This window comes from Dreissena polymorpha, chromosome 1 (assembly GCF_020536995.1).
Source record: "Dreissena polymorpha isolate Duluth1 chromosome 1, UMN_Dpol_1.0, whole genome shotgun sequence".
NCBI lineage: Eukaryota > Metazoa > Mollusca > Bivalvia > Myida > Dreissenidae > Dreissena > Dreissena polymorpha.
In genome coordinates, this window is record NC_068355.1 from 182328217 (window position 1) to 182346950 (window position 18734).

General features: G+C 33.9%; 1 protein-coding gene and 1 long non-coding RNA gene across 2 annotated transcripts; one reads left to right on the forward strand and one right to left on the reverse strand.

The window, feature by feature from the left end:
• Window positions 1-1576: 1576 nt before the first annotated feature.
• Window positions 1577-9171, forward strand: LOC127864182 (uncharacterized). The gene is made up of 2 exons (XM_052403880.1): window positions 1577-1860; window positions 7619-9171. Exons 1-2 carry the CDS (start codon window positions 1624-1626, stop codon window positions 8942-8944), a joined length of 1563 nt encoding a protein of 520 aa, XP_052259840.1. The 5' UTR covers window positions 1577-1623; the 3' UTR covers window positions 8945-9171.
• Window positions 9172-17223: 8052 nt separating this feature from the next.
• On the reverse strand, window positions 17224-18080 carry LOC127864205 (uncharacterized). The gene is made up of 2 exons (XR_008041572.1): window positions 17934-18080; window positions 17224-17778 (listed from the first exon to the last, which is right to left on the reverse strand). It is a non-coding gene; the product is annotated as an uncharacterized LOC127864205 (long non-coding RNA).
• Between the last annotated feature and the right edge of the window lie 654 nt (window positions 18081-18734).

Consider the following 18734-nt stretch of genomic DNA (forward strand, 5'->3'; position numbering starts at 1 on the left):
ACACTAGGTGTTTAATTGTATTTTAAGTTTAATTAAAGTATCAAGTTTGTAACACTTCAGAAAAGTAATTCATCTAGACAACTATATAACGGAAGTAACCATTTTGTCTTCTTCTTACTTTATTATTATTATTATAACTATTATCGTCCTGAATATTGTCAAATTGAATTAAATGTGAAAACAGAAAACAGTGTCTCTGCTTCTTTCTTTGCAATTATGACTCCTTGACCCAGATATCAGCAAAAGGCCCGTGTGTTAGCGGTAACAATCAATGGTAATATAAACAAATACAGAGATATTTATTATGCAACTGTCATAACAACAGCACTATAACACATCCCGATCAATATACCGGGGTATTACTGTGAAACAGATAGTTGACAACACCCAATTGATTTGCCATTTTCACAACACAAAAATATATTGACAATTTTTTTCGGAAATGGCTGATTTCGGACACTGATTTTTTTAGTGCGTATTTTACTTGGATTTTCAATTTTTACCAATACATTTTGACCAAACTCGGGGGTGCGTATTATGTACAAGGGCGTATTATATTCGTGGATTTACGGTAATTTTATAATCATACTTCGAATATTTATATATAAACCATTAACTGCTACTGACATTATTAAATGGTTGCATTAACAATGAATTAAATTCTTTTTATGTTCTGAAATTTATAAATCAATCTTGTGCGGCCTCCAAATAATTTACAAAAATCAAGGACATAAATAACAAGCAAATTTGTTTAATTGATATCCTCGCAAAATAAAGTTTGCTTATGGAGGGTGGCTGCTAATTAATAGATAAACACTTTTATCCTTAAACACAATAATGAAGTGTAGGGTACTTGTTTTTATGCATTGCCATTGTCCTCATTGATGTCTACAAACCCATGAAGTTTCAGTTGAAATCTTGTAGTGTGTCTGAGATAAAGCTCTGAAAAGTGACACCATACAAAACAAACAAAGGGCAATAACTCTTATTTGACAATAGAAAGGTTAATATGGTTCGTGTGCAAGGCAATGCCACTTATTGATTTATACACACCATTGAAGTTACATGTTGAAATCTTGTATCATATCTGAAATATAGCCCTGAAAATTAACATGATACCAAAACAGCAAATGTCATTAAATCTTATTTGATTAAGTGTAGGGTTATGGTTTTTGTGCATAGCACTTCTCATTGATATCTACACACACATGAAGTTTCATGTTAAAATATTGTACCATATCTGAGATATAGTCCTGCAAAGTTACTTCATACAAAAATAAACAAGGGCAATAACTCTTGTTTACAAAAGGAGGGTTGTGGTTCTTGTACAAGGCATTTCTCCTCATTGATATCTATACACCCATGAAGTTTCATGTTGGAATCTTGTATGGTATGTTAGATACAGCCCTTAACAAATACATCATAAAAAGGGCAATAACTCTTATTTGAGAAAGTGTAGGGTTATGGTTCTTGTGTATGTTACTTCTCCTCACTGATATAGACGATTCTATTTTTATTGACCGCACAAATTATCTCCCCTGATAAATACTCTTCAAATCTACAGCCGCCATTAAGGAAGTGAAACAAAGGAAAATCGTAAACGATAACGGGAATCTCGAAAAAATGCCGTATAAACGTGGTGGTGGAAGGCAATGTGTTGTTGTTAACTGTACTAACAATCAAAAGAATTTGTATGACTGGGAAAATGGAACGTGTGAAGTGCACAAAGGTTTAATTGCCAAGGATTGTCCGTGTCTAGTTCCATTCAAATTCCATTGCATTCCGGCCGAAGGGGAAAATCGTCTTCAGTGGTTGAAATCAATCAACAGGAAAGATTTCAATCCGCATGCCAAATCAGTGGTAAGTGACAGGAATATTTATAATAATAAATAATGGCTTTAATCACCTGTCATTTATTCAATATTGAATATTATTCTAGAAGCTGTTAATTAATCTCATAATGACTCTTTATTAACTTATAACAATAAGTCCGACATGTTGATGCTCTACAAATATAAAGCTACTTTTGTGCTGGCAATACTAAGAGCAAATCTAGTCCTATACAAAAAGTAACTCTTAATTATTTGCACATGTTATAGACTAAATCTCTTATAATTTCTTTCCTTAAGTTTTTCTCAGTGAGAATTTATATAAAGTTATAACTACAATGAATGACAAATTCAATAATAGTTAAATTTTTATTGTCCTTGTAACACAGCGAAATTAATTCAAATATTATCATTATCGAATTTCCAATTCGAACAAGAAGTAATGTAAATCAAATAGATAATTTGATCATACATACAATTTCATTTAAGACAATTATAAGTCACATGTAATAATTCATAGAATATTCATGCAAAAGCATTCAAAGCATAATACAAGCATTATACAATATGTTAATAACAATTCAAGCTGAAAACAAATATTAAATATGTAAATAAACAAATAATTTTATAATTGCAAAGCACTATACAAACATAGACACAATGCAAGTTAATAAGCATTAACAAATTATCAATTATCTTCTCTCACAATGACCTATTACATGTATATAAAATGATTTTCATTAAACTACTTAATTTGGGAGGGTGGGACTGGGAAATTCAAATTTTTAACGCTGTGTGTTCCACGTTTACAAAAACAAGTATGAACTATTTTTCGAAAACCTGTGCGCTCGAGTTAGCAATTCGACCAATCATAAAAAGTTGAAAGTGAACATCGCTCAACATTATTTTTAGAAAGGTATAGTGAGAACTTGTAAACAGAATTAACTTGCGTCATAAATTAAACATTTTAATTCAAGATTAAAATTAGCCAATTTCTTTCCTTAAGTTTTTCTCAGTGAGAATTTATATAAAGTTATAACTACAATGAATGACAAATTCAATAATAGTTAAATTTTTATTGTCCTTGTAACACAGCGAAATTAATTCAAATATTATCATTATCGAATTTCCAATTCCAACAAGAAGTAATGTAAATCAAATAGATAATTTGATCATACATACAATTTCATTTAAGACAATATAAGTCACATGTAATAATTCATAGAATATTCATGCAAAAGCCAACATAATGCCAAACACACACAAAACAAACAATACAATAAAAGCAACACAATCAAACAATAGCACATAATAAGCGTGTCCATTCAATTACTGAAATAATATAAAGCGTGCAAACTAAAGCAGCAATGACAGACAACCTATAGAACTGATCATATATAAACATCTTACGACAACATGCAGTTTCTTACCTACTGCCTTTACATGACTGCACAATAAATCAGTCTATTCTGATTTCTGTGGAAAAAATTAAAATTATTTACATATATACACTATTCAAAACATGTTATTATATATGTCCAGATATGAATTCAGCAATTTCAACTTTATCTTCTAAAGACATATGCAGATATTTCTTATAAGCGTCTGAAGACCAGTCACCTAAAAGCTGAATTTTATCAGCGGATACGTTTAATCTGAATGCAAAGGAAGCCATGCCCCTTCTAAAAGAGTGAGTAGAATAAGAATTTGGATCTACTTCACATTTGATAAAATTTTCACGAAGCTTTTTTAAATAATGTTATATGTGACTGGTTTTCCTGACTTCAATACAAATAGAGGAGATCCAGGTCCAGCAGGAATTTTACTTATCATATCATTAAATGCTGCCACGGGACATAATGTTGAATTTTTAACAAACTACTAATGGACTGCTTAATACACGTTGCCCAAATTGTATAGTTTTAGTCCATTTCATTTTAACCAATAACGTTATGGTTTCTCAATAACACATCACCCCTCAATAAGAATTTAGGATCTTTTAGGTCTTGTAATGTTGTTGGGACTAAATTAGATTTTCTAGCTAATAAAAAAATGCGAAAAGAAATAAACACCAGAAAACTGACGAGTTTAGTCAGAATTATCTAGTACCGCATACATTTTTAGCAAAAGTTCTGGAGATATGGGTAAAGCTTGTTTAACTGATGACATAGCTTTCTAGAAACGCCTTTAAAGGTTAGATTCAGTGATGAAATTATTTACTTTATCTAAAGAAAACCCAAGGATTTGATGCATGGTTCGAACTCCACTTACATAATTACGAATTGAATCAACTGATTTAAATGATCTACTAAGAAACTGTACATATAATTGTAAAGTAAGGGTTGAAGCAGGAAGAAAAACTAACCCAAAATGTAAGCAAAACAACAGAAATGATTCCCACTGGATCTTCAAATTTTTCCTGGATCCCTCAGCATAAGCTCGTCTATTTGAAGCTCTCAATTCCTCACCAAGTTGACCCATCTGTCTGTCTGAAACAACATGATACACTACCATGGATTAATAAATGTAAAATCCTTTTCTTGTACAACACTATTATACAAAGTAACTTCTTTTGTAATGTCTTCAAATGTCTTTCTATGACTTTCATTTAAATGCCACCTAGACAAATGATCCGCTATCCTGTTATCAACACCAGATATGTGTACTGCCTTAATTTCAAATTCATTTAAAGCTGCAAAAAATATTATCTCTCTCAAACATTTTTGCATAAATTTACACTTTGCTTTTCCTGAATTTAAAGCAATACACACAGCCATGTTATCACATTGCACTACAATTTTTTTACTTTTAAATGTCATATGCCATAGATGTACACACACTACAATGGTCAACAATTCTAGTGCACTTATATGTAAGTCTAATTCTTGTATGAATGTGGGGAAAGTTGCATGAAAATAATGTCCTTGAAAGAACCCCCCACAACCACTTAAACAAGAATCACACGAGAAGGTTTCATCTGGAGAAGACCATTCTTCTACCGAAATCACTGAAATACCATTGTATAATGGCAAAAAAGTTTTCCACCACTTTAAATCCAACTTCACTTCATCTGGTATTGCATGACTATCATGTTCACAGTTCAATGCATATACTTCCCTAAGCCAGTTCAATAGTCTGTTGATAAATATACGGCTGGCTTTAACACATGCTCCAACAAAGTTCAGCTTGCCTAGTAATTGCTGAATCTCTTTCAACGAAGCGACTTCCTTACTTAACCAATTCTCCACTAATAACAATATTTCAATCAACCTATCTGGTGATATTTCCATAGTCATTTTTATAGTATCAAACATAACACCTAAGAAAATCATTCTTGTAGTTGGTTTTACCGATTTATCTGTAGATTCTTCCAAACCACATTTTTGTAAAATATTTTCTAAACATAAATAAGCAAACTCAGCATACTGTACTTTTTCAGCACCTGCAAAATCATCTAAATAATTTAAAACAATTATCTATTATTTACTGGAATTTTACAACCAATAAAATTATATTGTGCCGAAGCTTTAACTTTTTCATGAATTCTTATCATCTCCTGCATATCATGATAAGAATTATTTGTACATGAACATATTTTGCATGATTTTGAATGTGAACACAGATGTTTATTTAAATTGGAGTTTAAATTATCTAATTCTGATTTAAAACAATATGTTGGTAGAAATTTGTCTATTATTACATCGTCTTTTTCAAATTTGTTTGAAATATTGTTTAGTCACATCAGTCGACTTGGACACTCCTGTGAACATTCAGGATGCTGAATCTTTTTGTCCTCTTTTTGCCAACATGTGGCACAAATATGTAGGGCGTACCGCATTTTCCCTTTCACCACAGCTGTGTGATCGTTTTTGTGCTGACATTTGTTTCTCTGGTAAAGCGAACAAAACCACACATTTGACTCTTCTTTACCGACATTGGCAGAATCTGGTTTCTTGCTTTTAAATGTTGGCGAAATTGATTTTTTGATATTGCTTGACTGTTTCATTTGAAATTTGTTTAAGATAGCAATTTCTAAGTACTGGAATTCATCATTCCATTTTTTCTTCCCGAGTTCAATTTCTCTAAGCACAGCCGCATAATAGCATTTCAGCCCTTCGAATTCATATGTCATACTAAGATACATTATGCGTTTCAGCAATTCTAATCTACCGTTTCGTTCTGTTGATTTGGTTTTAGAGTCAGAAATTATTTCTAATTCTCCTGCTATAAATAAATTTAAATCCAAACTTTCAAATGTCATGTTTTTGCTTACAAATTCATATCTTAGGTAAGTGTGTGGATATCTTTGAGAATGTTTAACCTTATCATTAGCTGTAATTGCAATGCCTGACTTTTTACTTTTAATTGCCTTGACTGACCGTTTTGAACTAATTTGGGATATTTCTGAATTAGAGCTAGAATCGCCATCAGATTCAGAATGCACAGACTCTTGTTCTGAAAAGTTATAAATGGATTCACTGTCAACATCCGATTCAGATAATGATTCATCTATTAAACCCAGCTTTGATATTTGCTTCTTAACTTTATTTGTAAGTAATTTATCTTTTCTCAAGTCATCAATTGTCAGCTTATGTTCATGATCACTCTTTTACTACTTTTACTTTTAGTTTTACTGTATGTGTTACCGTTAGAAAGTACTTTTACTTTACCCTTCAGGGATTCGATCTTCGCCTTCTGTTTTTCCAGCTGCTTTTTTGTTTCATGAAAGTCCTGTTTTTTGCGCAGTTGTTCTTCTTGTCTCTTTAGATTTTCAATTTCTTCCTTCATGTGCGAAAGCTCGTCTTCATCGATTTCATCGTCCTCGAGCAATTGTAGGACGCCATTTTTGTTTACATGTACTTCTGCTGTAGCCTCTAACTGGGTTACTTCGGTCGACTTTTCTATTTTTAAATTATGTTCGCCCACGTCTGCCATCCCTGAATCGTTCAATTTCTTGTAGTTGATCTTTTTTGTGTCCCTCTTGTAACGATTACTCATGTTTATCCTCAAAACGAACTTTTATTGTCTTTGGTTTTGTGTCTATTTCCATACGTCGTATCCGCACCATGCAATGTTCGCGGTTTGATGTCGAATTCGCACCATGTACTTTTTGCAATTGTTTATACATTAAAAAGACACACTTTTAAAAAACATCAATGACTATTTACACAATGAATAAAGTCACAGTTCGTACTTCATGAATCTATTTAATATTTACATGATTCTAACGATTGGTGAGTCCATTTTATAATGTACAATTAAGTAAATGAGGATGTCAGCAATCTCTACTTGACAAAAGATTCCTGACTCGAAATGTTCCTCCAATTTATCACAACTTCCGATCATCAAATTTTTTTATCAAAATTCAAATTTTTTAACGCTGTGTGTTCCACGTTTACAAAAACAAGTATGAACTATTTTTCGAAAACCTGTGCGCTCGAGTTAGCAATTCGACCAATCATAAAAAAGTTGAAAGTGAACATCGCTCAACATTATTTTTAGAAAGGTATAGTGAGAACTTGTAAACAGAATTAACTTGCGTCATTAATTAAACATTTTAATTCAAGATTAAAATTAGCCATAAATTATAATCTTTTTCACATTCAGGTGATATACATGTGCCTGCATGAACATATACATATATAAGTTGTAGCCTAAAGTAATAATAGCTAAAATACAATATGGGTATATGTTTTCCATGTGGACATTTAAATCATTTTTTTCCATATTTACAAAATGTTAAGATGAACAATAAAAATAGAAATTAATATTCTTTCATATTGTTTCAGGTCTGTTCCAAGCATTTTATCGATGGCCGCCCCACTAAGCAGAACCCGGTTCCTGTTCTTGAGCTGGGATATCAGCAAATTACCCCCAAGACCCCTGGTCGAAGACCCTTGATACGACAACAATTGGAAGAGAGGGAAAATGTCTACCCCAAGGAACAACAGCCGGAACTGGACATTCAGTCAGAAACGCCTCTTAAGCCAGCCGTGACCGATGAAGATACTTTACCCTGTAAAATGGTGGCCACTAAAATATTAGATTTTGAACAATGCATTGACAATGAACAGTGTGTATCTGTGTGCTGTCAGAAATACCCGGAAATGTGTAAAAATGTCAGCAAACCTAAGTTGGTTGATTGCAGCACACAGACAATTGATATTGTGTCACTTGACCACAGCTATTGGTACAGCGGAAAAACTCGGAACGCCTCAACACAACATAACTCTCCAGAATTTGGTGCGGAATACATTGAAACGGATTCTGATTCCCAGTTTTACACTGGATTGAGTTTGGCAACTTTCCTGACACTGGTGGCAACATTAAGTAAGTTTGGCCAGGAGCTGCCCTATAAAATGAGTGTGGCCAACCAGATATTGTCAGTCTTGCTGCGACTGAGATTGGCACTGACATTTGAAGACATTGGTAGACGCTTCAGAGTGTCACATCAGTTGATCAGCAAAGTGTACCATTCATGGGTTGAAATTATGTCGGAACACCTATCAAAGTGCATTGTTTGGCTACCTCGTGAAACAATACAAAGAACGTTACCAAAGTCATTTATTACATCTTTTCCCAAGACAACATGCATTATTGATTGCTCTGAAATTTATATACAGCGGCCATTTTCATTGAAAGCAAGAGCACAGACATGGAGTACGTACAAAAGCCACAACACGGCCAAGTTTTTAATTGCAATTGCGCCAAATGGTTTCATTATGTATGTTTCCCCATTGTATGGGGGCAGAGCAAGTGACAATTATATAACAAAGAAGTGTGGATTTCTGGACTATTTACTTCCCGGTGACGAGGTTATGGCAGACCGTGGATTCACAATTGGTGAGGACATGTGTAGTCGGCGTGTAAAATTGAACATTCCTGCATTTATGAAGGGTAGAACACAACTGTCAGAGAAAGAAACAGTCGACTCGAGACGGATAGCTGCCCAAAGAATCCATGTGGAAAGAGCCATTATGAGGATGAAATCCTACAGACTTTTGTCAACAAAATTTAACATCAAATCCCTTAGAAATGCTAATAAAACTGTACGTGTTGTTGCGACTCTTTGCAACATGAAAGGTCCTTTGATTAAAGATGTGATCATTGACTGAACAGTTGCCACATAAGTCATTAGATGCCATAAACTGTAATTCACATATTTGATGTTGAATGCAGCACATTTACTTGAATTTAACCCATTTATACCCAGTGGACTCTCCCATCCTTCTAAATTAGATCAATTTATTTCCACAATTAGGGATGTCTAGTATATTTATTTTTATATTTAGAATATTTCTTACAGAAATTCCTTGAAAGCAAACAGCGTAGACCCAGATGAGACGCCACATCACGTGGCGTCTTATCTGGGTCTATTAGCAACCCCGATAAAAGCCGATTCCTTATCAGTTCAATGGGAGAAAAGCGGAAAAAACCAATACCACTCTTACTAAATGATCAATATAACCATTATTTTATTATATAAATCAAACTAATAAAAAGTTATTAAAAGAAAAATGTTTTATCTTTCTATTCATATAAAATTCATTTTATTATTATTTCAGGATGATAAGTAAATATGTTGTTAATTGAACAAAGTCAGGGCAGAAATATCGCTATCGCGTAATGCCGACTTTCGGACTACTTGCATAAACATGTGTGTGTTTACAATTCAAATGCGGATATTCTACACATCATGAATATTTATGAGATTGACATCATCTTGTTCACGACTGAATGAACTTTACTACAATGCATTCAAAATTTACATAGGACCACCCTACGCCGAGAAAATAGTACCCGACTTTGACGATGAATTAAATTACTTCCGATGGACCGAACACAATTTTTGACATAGTTATAAAAACTAGAAAGTCTAACTTAAATTTTGATACCAAATTTATTTTCCGCAAATGAGAATTAGGTACCCGCATCTTTAAACAAAGACGCGCATTTATACAATTCGACCTCGGTTGACCTCTGCAGAGGGAGGCGCCATTTTTGTTTTGCTTCGCTAAGCGTTATCGTTTGTGACGATCTGAATTAATTAAACCATACTCGCTTAAACTCTACAGAAAACAAAAGAAAAGGTTTGTTATGATCATTTTCGATATTATTTGGTTTGAATTATGTTTAAATAATATTTTATAAATATTAAAACCAGCTTTTCGCATTGATGGCAATGTTCGCTTTTTTGACACGAAAAACACGCGTAATAATTAAGTTATGTCACTGAATATAACAGTCCCGTGAGATGCTTCCCTCAAATAAACGCATTGAAATGGTTGATAATAACAAATTGAATCGAAATAGATCAATAACTGCGTTTTTTCTCTAAGTATTTACGTAAAATAATGGATTGCTTGAATTGGGTACGAACTTAATTTTTTTAAATCTTGTTCGTACCATTTTTCGAGATTTTGCAAAGATGTCAAATAATGAAGGATAATGACAAAAATGATGTTTTATATGTATTTTATTTGTAAAAATAGATATTTTGGTATGTTTTGTTATTTTTTTTAGAGTGTCTGGCTGTGATAAAGGTGTAAGAGTATCCAGGTGCCTTCTGCAAGGATGTGGGACTCTGCTGCAACTCCATCATAAGACATAACCAAGCAATTTGAAAAATTCCAGTACATTGACAAATGAAATTGTCATTGAAATATTCAACCGATAAAAATGATGCAAATCAGAAGATATGGAAAGTTGTTTTCTTGACGACTTTCAGACTATAAATATTATAGAGAATGACTTGAAACATGCAGAACAAAATTCCGCCTCATAATGCTGTAAACAATTATCCACCATGTAGTTGCCATCATTCCTCCTGATGTTCTTCTTGTTTCTAGACAAATAAATTCCTTTTATACCCAAGAACAGTCAAACAATTGAATTCCCTCCCTCCCCAAAATACCATATACCCGGTACATGAGGCAGCCACAGTACAAGTTTTCAAAATCCTTACTCCAGTGGCTGTCATTGTACCACTTATCCATCTCGAGACACAATGTAAATAATTTTGAATTAACACCCAACTGAGCACCTTTGTACAGTTTTTTCACCCCTTAACCTTTAATGCCACCCTCTATTTAGAATGAGTGCTGTATCAGAAGAAGACTACATAACTGTAAAATGGTAACAACTGGTACCCTGGGTGTGTTGTAAAAAAAGAAGGCAATGAAATGAAAGTGAATTTCATGACAGCATGTAGACAAAAAGGAGTGTTTGCTTAGTCAGTGTGAGCAGATATCCAAAGTGTAAAATTTGAGTTAATTCTAGACTGGATGGTTCCTGATTGTTTGAAGAGTGAAATTGGAAGACAATGGCCGGCTGTTTTCGAAACATGAGAAATATCAAGCCTCATACGAACTGTACAAAAAGGACCTACTTTGAGAAATTGTGTATAGTATTGAAATGTTTTATTGAATTTTCCCTTTTGTACACACTTGACATTATTGCAGTTAGTTTGTTGAATGTGGTAAGACTAAGTTAAGTTATTAAAGATTTTTATACTTTCAACGAATATATTGTGGTGTTATGCTCCTCGACAAAAAAATATATAAAATTGGCACTTTTTAAATTAAAATTAGGGTACTTTATCAATTTCTGATCAACAAATCAATGCTTTTATTGAAATCTACAGGAAAAATGCCATCAGTATGCCAAATTTCAATATGATACCATGTATAGAAAAAATTATACAGAAAAAAGAAGCCAAATTTTATAGAAAGCGGGTCCGCGAATCGACACAAAATGTGAACGCTTTTAATAGGCATAATTTTCCCCAAAATGGCATTTTTTCCGAAGATTCAAATTACCATAACTTTGGATGTAGTAGAGATAAATTAATAATTCAAACTGATCTGAGCAGTATTAAATGAGATCTTTAATATTATATCAAAACATTTAAGATTTCTGTGAGTTGAATTTTTTGATGGGGTTGCTAGGTCTATGCTGTTTGCCAAGGCCTTTTGTCTAGACGTTAGGCATAAATGGCTTGCCGCTTAATCTTAATGTTATTGCTCTTGTATGCACTGAAGTGATGCACTTTTTATATTATATATGGTTGTTTCTTTTGTTGAATCTGTGTGGTCCACATAAAATATGAACAATGAACTTGAATTTATTGTTTGCTTTCATTTTTTTCTTTGTGAGCCTTGTGAATTAAGTCCTTAAGTCCTGGGGGCCGTTTCATCAAACATCGTATTATTATTGTCTTACCCATGGCTTATATCTTGCGGAGCTATTTATGAACAGCTTGTACTTTTTTAGTTTTTAAATTTCAGTCGTATATTAAGATTGTCGTGCATCCTTTGATGAAATGGCCCCCTAATGATTCGGTCAATCTCTGAGACATTAAAGATAAAAAATATTACACACAAAACAATTTTTAAAAGACTTACAAAATTTAATGCAAATTAATACAATAACAATAAAACAAATGAAGTTCAGAATCAAAATCATAAGCAAATAAACAAAACTGCTCATTTACACTTTGCAATTCAGTATAATCTACATAATGAAAATTTGTTCATTTTTCACTGCTTTAATACTGTAAAACATTTATTCCAAAAACCAGCAATTTTCACAATACATGTACTGCTATTGGTGTTATTTAACAAAAGTCTTATCTGTTTTTTTGTCCACACACAGACCTATACTCTGATGACAGTTTCAAACGTTTAGATGAGAATTCATCTGCCAATCGAACGAGCAGATGACGGAAGTAAAATTCTCTAATCCGAGGAAGAACTTGATCCATGTAGGCTTGGTCGTACGCTACATCAATCACACATTGTTTGTCAGCAGTCCATACAACAAACTTGCACAGATCAGCTTTTGTACAGTACATGGCACACTGCACTGTCATTTAAGGGCCGAACAGGACACTTGATTTCAACAATAGTGTGAGGATCTAAAATCCCATCAGGGCTTGCAGCTAGGTATGGTTCTTCCTCGCAATCAACAATCCCTGACGGAGACACAGTCTTTCCACTCAATCGCTCATACCATGCTCGTGCAACAGGTTCATACCTTTGCCCATGGCGAGTAGCGGCGCACCCCTTAAACCTAGAGTAGATGTGGTTGTTGATGAATTTATCAGGGTTTGCTCTATTTGTTTTGGGCAGATCACTCACTCGACTACTGGTGATCCTTAACTTGCGGCTGTCTATCCAGGTACTGTTGTTCTGCTGTTTTGTCGCCTTCTCTAACTTGGATGAGTCAGTCAGCTGAACATATGCTTCATAAAAAGTCTGGCACTTAGGACATGACAGAGGTAGTGACACTGGGCACACACAGTTGATGGTGTGTTCGCCATGCGGGGTATCCTCTTCAGCTTCATTAGAAATTTCTGGGGCATGAAGAACACTGTAGAGTAATGTTCCACTGCACTCCCAGAGACCTTGAACGCTAGAGCTAGCAACAAATTCCTTCATGTTAGTGTGATCAATAAATTGTTTCGTTCGAGGAAGGTCACTGGTCTTTGGTCCAATACAATCCGTAGACATCAGCAACTCGAACTGGCTCAGTCTGTCAAATGTCATGTCTGCCAACCGGTCATGACAAAGGACTTGAGCTGCTCCTTTCCCCCATGTACGCTGCTTGTCAGTACAGGTTTCGCCACCTACACCATAAGACCACGCTAGGGTAATAGCATAAATAATGGCAGATATGTGGCTACATGACCGAGCATTCCCGGCAGGACAGCTGCAGTGACCGGTCTCCACAGACAGATATTTGGAAACGGCTATCCATGCGTTATAGTCCTTCCGTCCCACACCTGGCTGACTAGGAGATACGGTAGCTTTAATGTATGTAATGTCGTTGCATTCTATGGACCAGATATCGCCCATCCATCCATTCTGCACATAGTTGTATCCATAAAGCGCTCTGAAAGACTTCATTTCCTTTCCATCGTAGGCCTTGGCATGGATTAAGTAGTCCACAAGGTCCTCATGTCAGTTTTGGCCATACTCGACTGTTGTTCTTCTCCCATTCCATATCATCAGGTGGAAGACCAGCAAATGAAAATATAATAATTTGTTTTGTGTGTTTTGAGATTTGGACCAAAACAAAAGCAGCTTTACAATATATATTAATGTTTATTAATGTTTGTTTATCTTTTTTGTTTATCTTTTTTTTGTATTTATTTGGAAATCAAGTTAATGAATATTATCTGATAGGTCTTGTTCATATACAATGCCAGAAAAAGCCCATCCAATCATATCAATCCCCGGATTAATAATAATTCTTATAACTCAATTATGGTGAGTGTTAAGTACTTTTGTTATTAAAAGTAAACACCATCCAACAAAGCATTATTTTATTTATTATGTTGATAGTGTATATTTTATTTTTAGGCAGTTGGAATGTTTATGTGGTATAATAAATATATAGCAACAGTCAACAAATAATGTGTGCTTAAATTCATATGTTCAACACAAATCGATTCAATAATAGGTCTATGTTTACCTCCACCATTTGCAGTTCACCTTTCCGGATGTTTACAATTTATTGTGAGGCTTACAATCCAGTGATACAAATACGGTCGATGACAGTTTTAACAGGTAAATTCACAAACTGTGTTCTAAACTGTATAGATAGTTCTACTTACGAAACAAACTTGAATTCGATGACATTGTGCTTGATTTTAATGTTATCTCAAATTCTGGTTTGTTGAATGAATTCCGTGCTTATCGATAGTCGCAGACTTGCAGACGTTTTCACTTCCTTAATGGCGGACGGTCACGTGACAACAAAATGGCGGCGATCAATTTATTGATTTTGGAATCGTCTTTATATACTCACATGAATTTTCACGTTGATATCTGATTAAGTTCCTGAGATTTAGCCCTGAAAAGTTATTGACAGACGGACGGACTGACAGACTGAGGCACAATGCCAATTCTATATCCATCCACCTTTTGCTGGGAATAATAACTGAGTATTGACAAACAAGGAGCTGATTATTTCAGAACAGATAAATACACTGTTTTGAGGTGGTAAAGTACAAAGGTTTAAACACATTTTAAAGTGCTCCATGAAAATAAGAATGTTAACCACAGAAAAAACATATTTTTAAAACAGCATACAGACATTTCTCTAGAGTACTGGTAATTACTTCAACAATAAAATTGTAATTTACCAAAATCATTCATAATTTATTAGTACATTTAAACCCAAATTATAAGTGTGCTTTCTTGTGTTACCATAAATATAAATTACCATAAATGATGAAATTTGGCTGGTTTATGTTATTATGTGTCACTGATATGTTAAATTGGTTAATTTTATTCTTAGTGTTATCCTTACAATTATACATGTAACATTTCATATTACCAATATTTTCTTGCTTATAAATAAGTAAAGATATTTTTCTAAATTAAAGTCACTTTAAGTTGATTTCACCTCTTTGTATTTGTAAACACATACACAAAAAAAATGTAATTCATGTACTTTTACTGCTGTAATAATTATTTTAGTACAAACTATAGTGAACAACCTGTTAGAGTAGTAGTATTTATCAGTATATACAAATCAAGACTACCAGACCAAAGACATGTATAAGAATACATTAATAGGAGATTGTAAAAGTATTGATAAAAACCCTCAATGTTGCAAGTTAAAATAACTTAAAATAAATAAAAATTATCAAAATAAATTGTCACAAACCAATAATTTAACCAATAATTAAATTGTTTCGCCATGTGGTTTCAGAGAAAATGAAGTTATCTGCAATACAACTTTAGGTAAAACATGTAAAATAGACGATCTTCACGGTGTTGCAAATGCAATTGCAGGGTCATGATTGATTGAAACATAGTAAAGTCGCTTAAGCATGATACATACGCCCCGGGGTAATGATTTATTGATACATAGTAGACAGCCAAAAAACAATGTTACATACATGTACGCCCCAGGGATTTGATTTATTGAAACACAGTAGACCGGGCCTTTTTCTTTCTTTTTTGGGAAAAAGTACTTAGCAAAATTGGGATTTTTCGAGTCGCAAAATCTTCCAAATTAGGAAGAATTTTCATCGACAAAAGAATTTTTTGGGAAATTATTTATCTGATTTTTTCTTATTAAATGTAAGGTTTTCATAGATAGGCATTGCCCAAAAATGTTAATTAAGTATTAAACTGTTTTTTTTTTACCATGCAACAGTCATTGTCCACTGCTAACGTAAGTATGTGTATGATAAAAAAAAACAAGAGTTCCGCGGTCGGAGATGACCGCATTGAAGCCGGATTTTTGATTTAAATGACAGGAAAGTACCTTTCGTGTTTTTGTCAATGCAATACTTAAATTACTGAAATATTGTTCAAAGGTCAAAATGAAATGTAAGTACTTTTCAAGGCATGAGCAAACCTTGTGTTATGTTTTGAATGCATGCATATACATGAACAACAATAACATTTAAGGTCACAAATATGAACTTGAATTGACAATTAGGAAAGTTTGATCTCAATTTTTTATTAGCAAATTAGTAACATATTGTTTGAAGTTTCCATCAATTTCATTATCAAATGTAAGAAAATAAACTTAGATGAAATAATACATCTACTAGTGCTGGCCAACCTTCATGTCCAGTTTGAAGACTGTAAGTCCAAGCATAAGAAAGTTATACCATGAAATAAGAATTTTAACATTTTTACATTCAAGGTCACGGTGACCTTGACCTTAAAATGACCAGTGGTCATCTACTAGTTCTGGCCAACCTTCATATCAAGTTTGAAGACTCTAGGTCTAAGCATACCAAAGTATTAACAACTTTAACATATTTACATCCAAGGTCACAGTGACCTCGACCTTCAAATGAATGACCTTGAAATGACCAGTGGTCATCTAAGTGTGCTTGCAAACCTTTACGTCAAGTTTGAGATTCTAGGTCCAAGCATACCAAAGTTACAACAATTTTAACATTTTAACATTTAAGTTCACAGTGACCTTGACCTTCAAATGAATGACATTGAAATGAATGACCTTGAAATGACCAGTGGTCATCTAAGTGTGCTTGCAAACCTTTACGTCAAGTTTGAGATTCTAGGTCCAAGCATACCAAAGTTATAACAATTTTAACATTTTAACATTGAAGGTCACAGTGACCTTGACCTTCAAATGAATGACATTGAAATGAGCAGTGGTGATCTTCTAGTACTGGCCAACCTTTATGTCAAGTTTGAAGACTCAAGGTACAAGCATACCAAAGTTATAACATGGAATAAGAACTTTAACATTTTTACCTACCAAAGTTATAAGAACTTTAACATTTTTACATTCAAGGTCACAGTGACCTTGACCTTAGAATGAATGACCTTGAAATGACCAGTGGTCATCTAAGTGTGCTTGCAAACCTTCATGTCAAGTTTGAAGACTCTATGTCCAAGCATACCAAAGTTATAACAATTTTAACATTTTAACATTTAAGGTCACAGTGACCTTGACCTTCAAATGAATGACATTGAAATGACCAGTGGTCATCTTCTAGTACTGGCCAATCTTTATTTCAAGTTTGAAGACTCTAGGTACAAGCATACCAAAGTTATAACATGAAATAAGAACTTTAACATTTTTACATTCAAGGTCACAGTGACCTTGACCTTCAAATGAATGACCTTGAAATGTCCAGTGGTTACTTACTAGTTCTGGCCAACCTTCATGTCAAGTTTCAAGACTCTAGGTCCAAGCATACCAAAGTTATAACAACTTTAACATTTTTACATTCAAGGTCACAGTGACCTTGACCTTCAAATGAATGACCTTGAAATGTCCAGTGGTTACTTACTAGTTCTGGCCAACCTTCATGTCAAGTTTCAAGACTCTAGGTCCAAGCATACCAAAGTTATAACAACTTTAACATTTTTATATTGAAGGTCACAGTGACCTTCACCTTCAAATGAATGACCTTGAAATGACCAGTGGTCATCTGTTAATCCTGGCCAACCTTCATGTCAAGTTTGAAGACTCTAGGTCCAAGCATACCAAAGTTATACCATGAAATAAGAACTTTAACATTTTTACATTCAAGGTCACAGTGACCTTGACCTTCAAATGAATGACCTTGAAATGACCAGTGGTTACTAACTAGTTATGGCCAACCTTCATGTCAAGTTTCAAGACTCTAGGTCCAAGCATACCAAAGTTATAACAACTTTAACATTTTTTATATTGAAGGTCACAGTGACCTTGACCTTCAAATGAATGACCTTGAAATGACCAGTGGTCATCTGTTAATCCTGGCCAACCTTCATGTCAAGTTTGAAGACTCTAGGTCCAAGCATACCAAAGTTATACCATGAAATAAGAACTTTAACATTTTCGAGCACGCCGCCACCCCGCCCGCCCGCCCGCCCCCCCGCCCGCCCGACAACATCAATCTATAAGCCGAGATTTTTTCGAAAAAAATCCGGCTAAAAACATATTTTGTTATGCTTGAAGTTCAAATAAAATACATTATAGATCAATATGTCATTAAGGATTTTTAGGATTTTTTATGAATATTCACAGTCGAAGGACCTTCATCCAACATATTTTTATTCAAAATTCAAGTTGCCAAATGTCTGGAGGCAACCATTTTTTGAAACACAAAAGTAAAGCTGAACATCATAAATGTACAGTATTGAAATGTTAAGAAGCTACAAAGGGAAGTGACTCTGAATCTGGCAGTGGCAAATGTTCATCACTTGCTTGCTAATGGGCGAGTCAGATTCTGGGTTAACCGTAGACTGACTGGCGGTAGTATTTCCCCACAAAACATTCAGTTTGTGTGTGACTTTCGAGTCAATTTTTCGTATTTCACTTTGATAGTACTTCAAATTATGCGACATTTTTAGACTGCGTCAGATTTCCGTATTTTTTTACCAAAATTTACTATTTCGAACCACAGTAACGTTGAAAGTG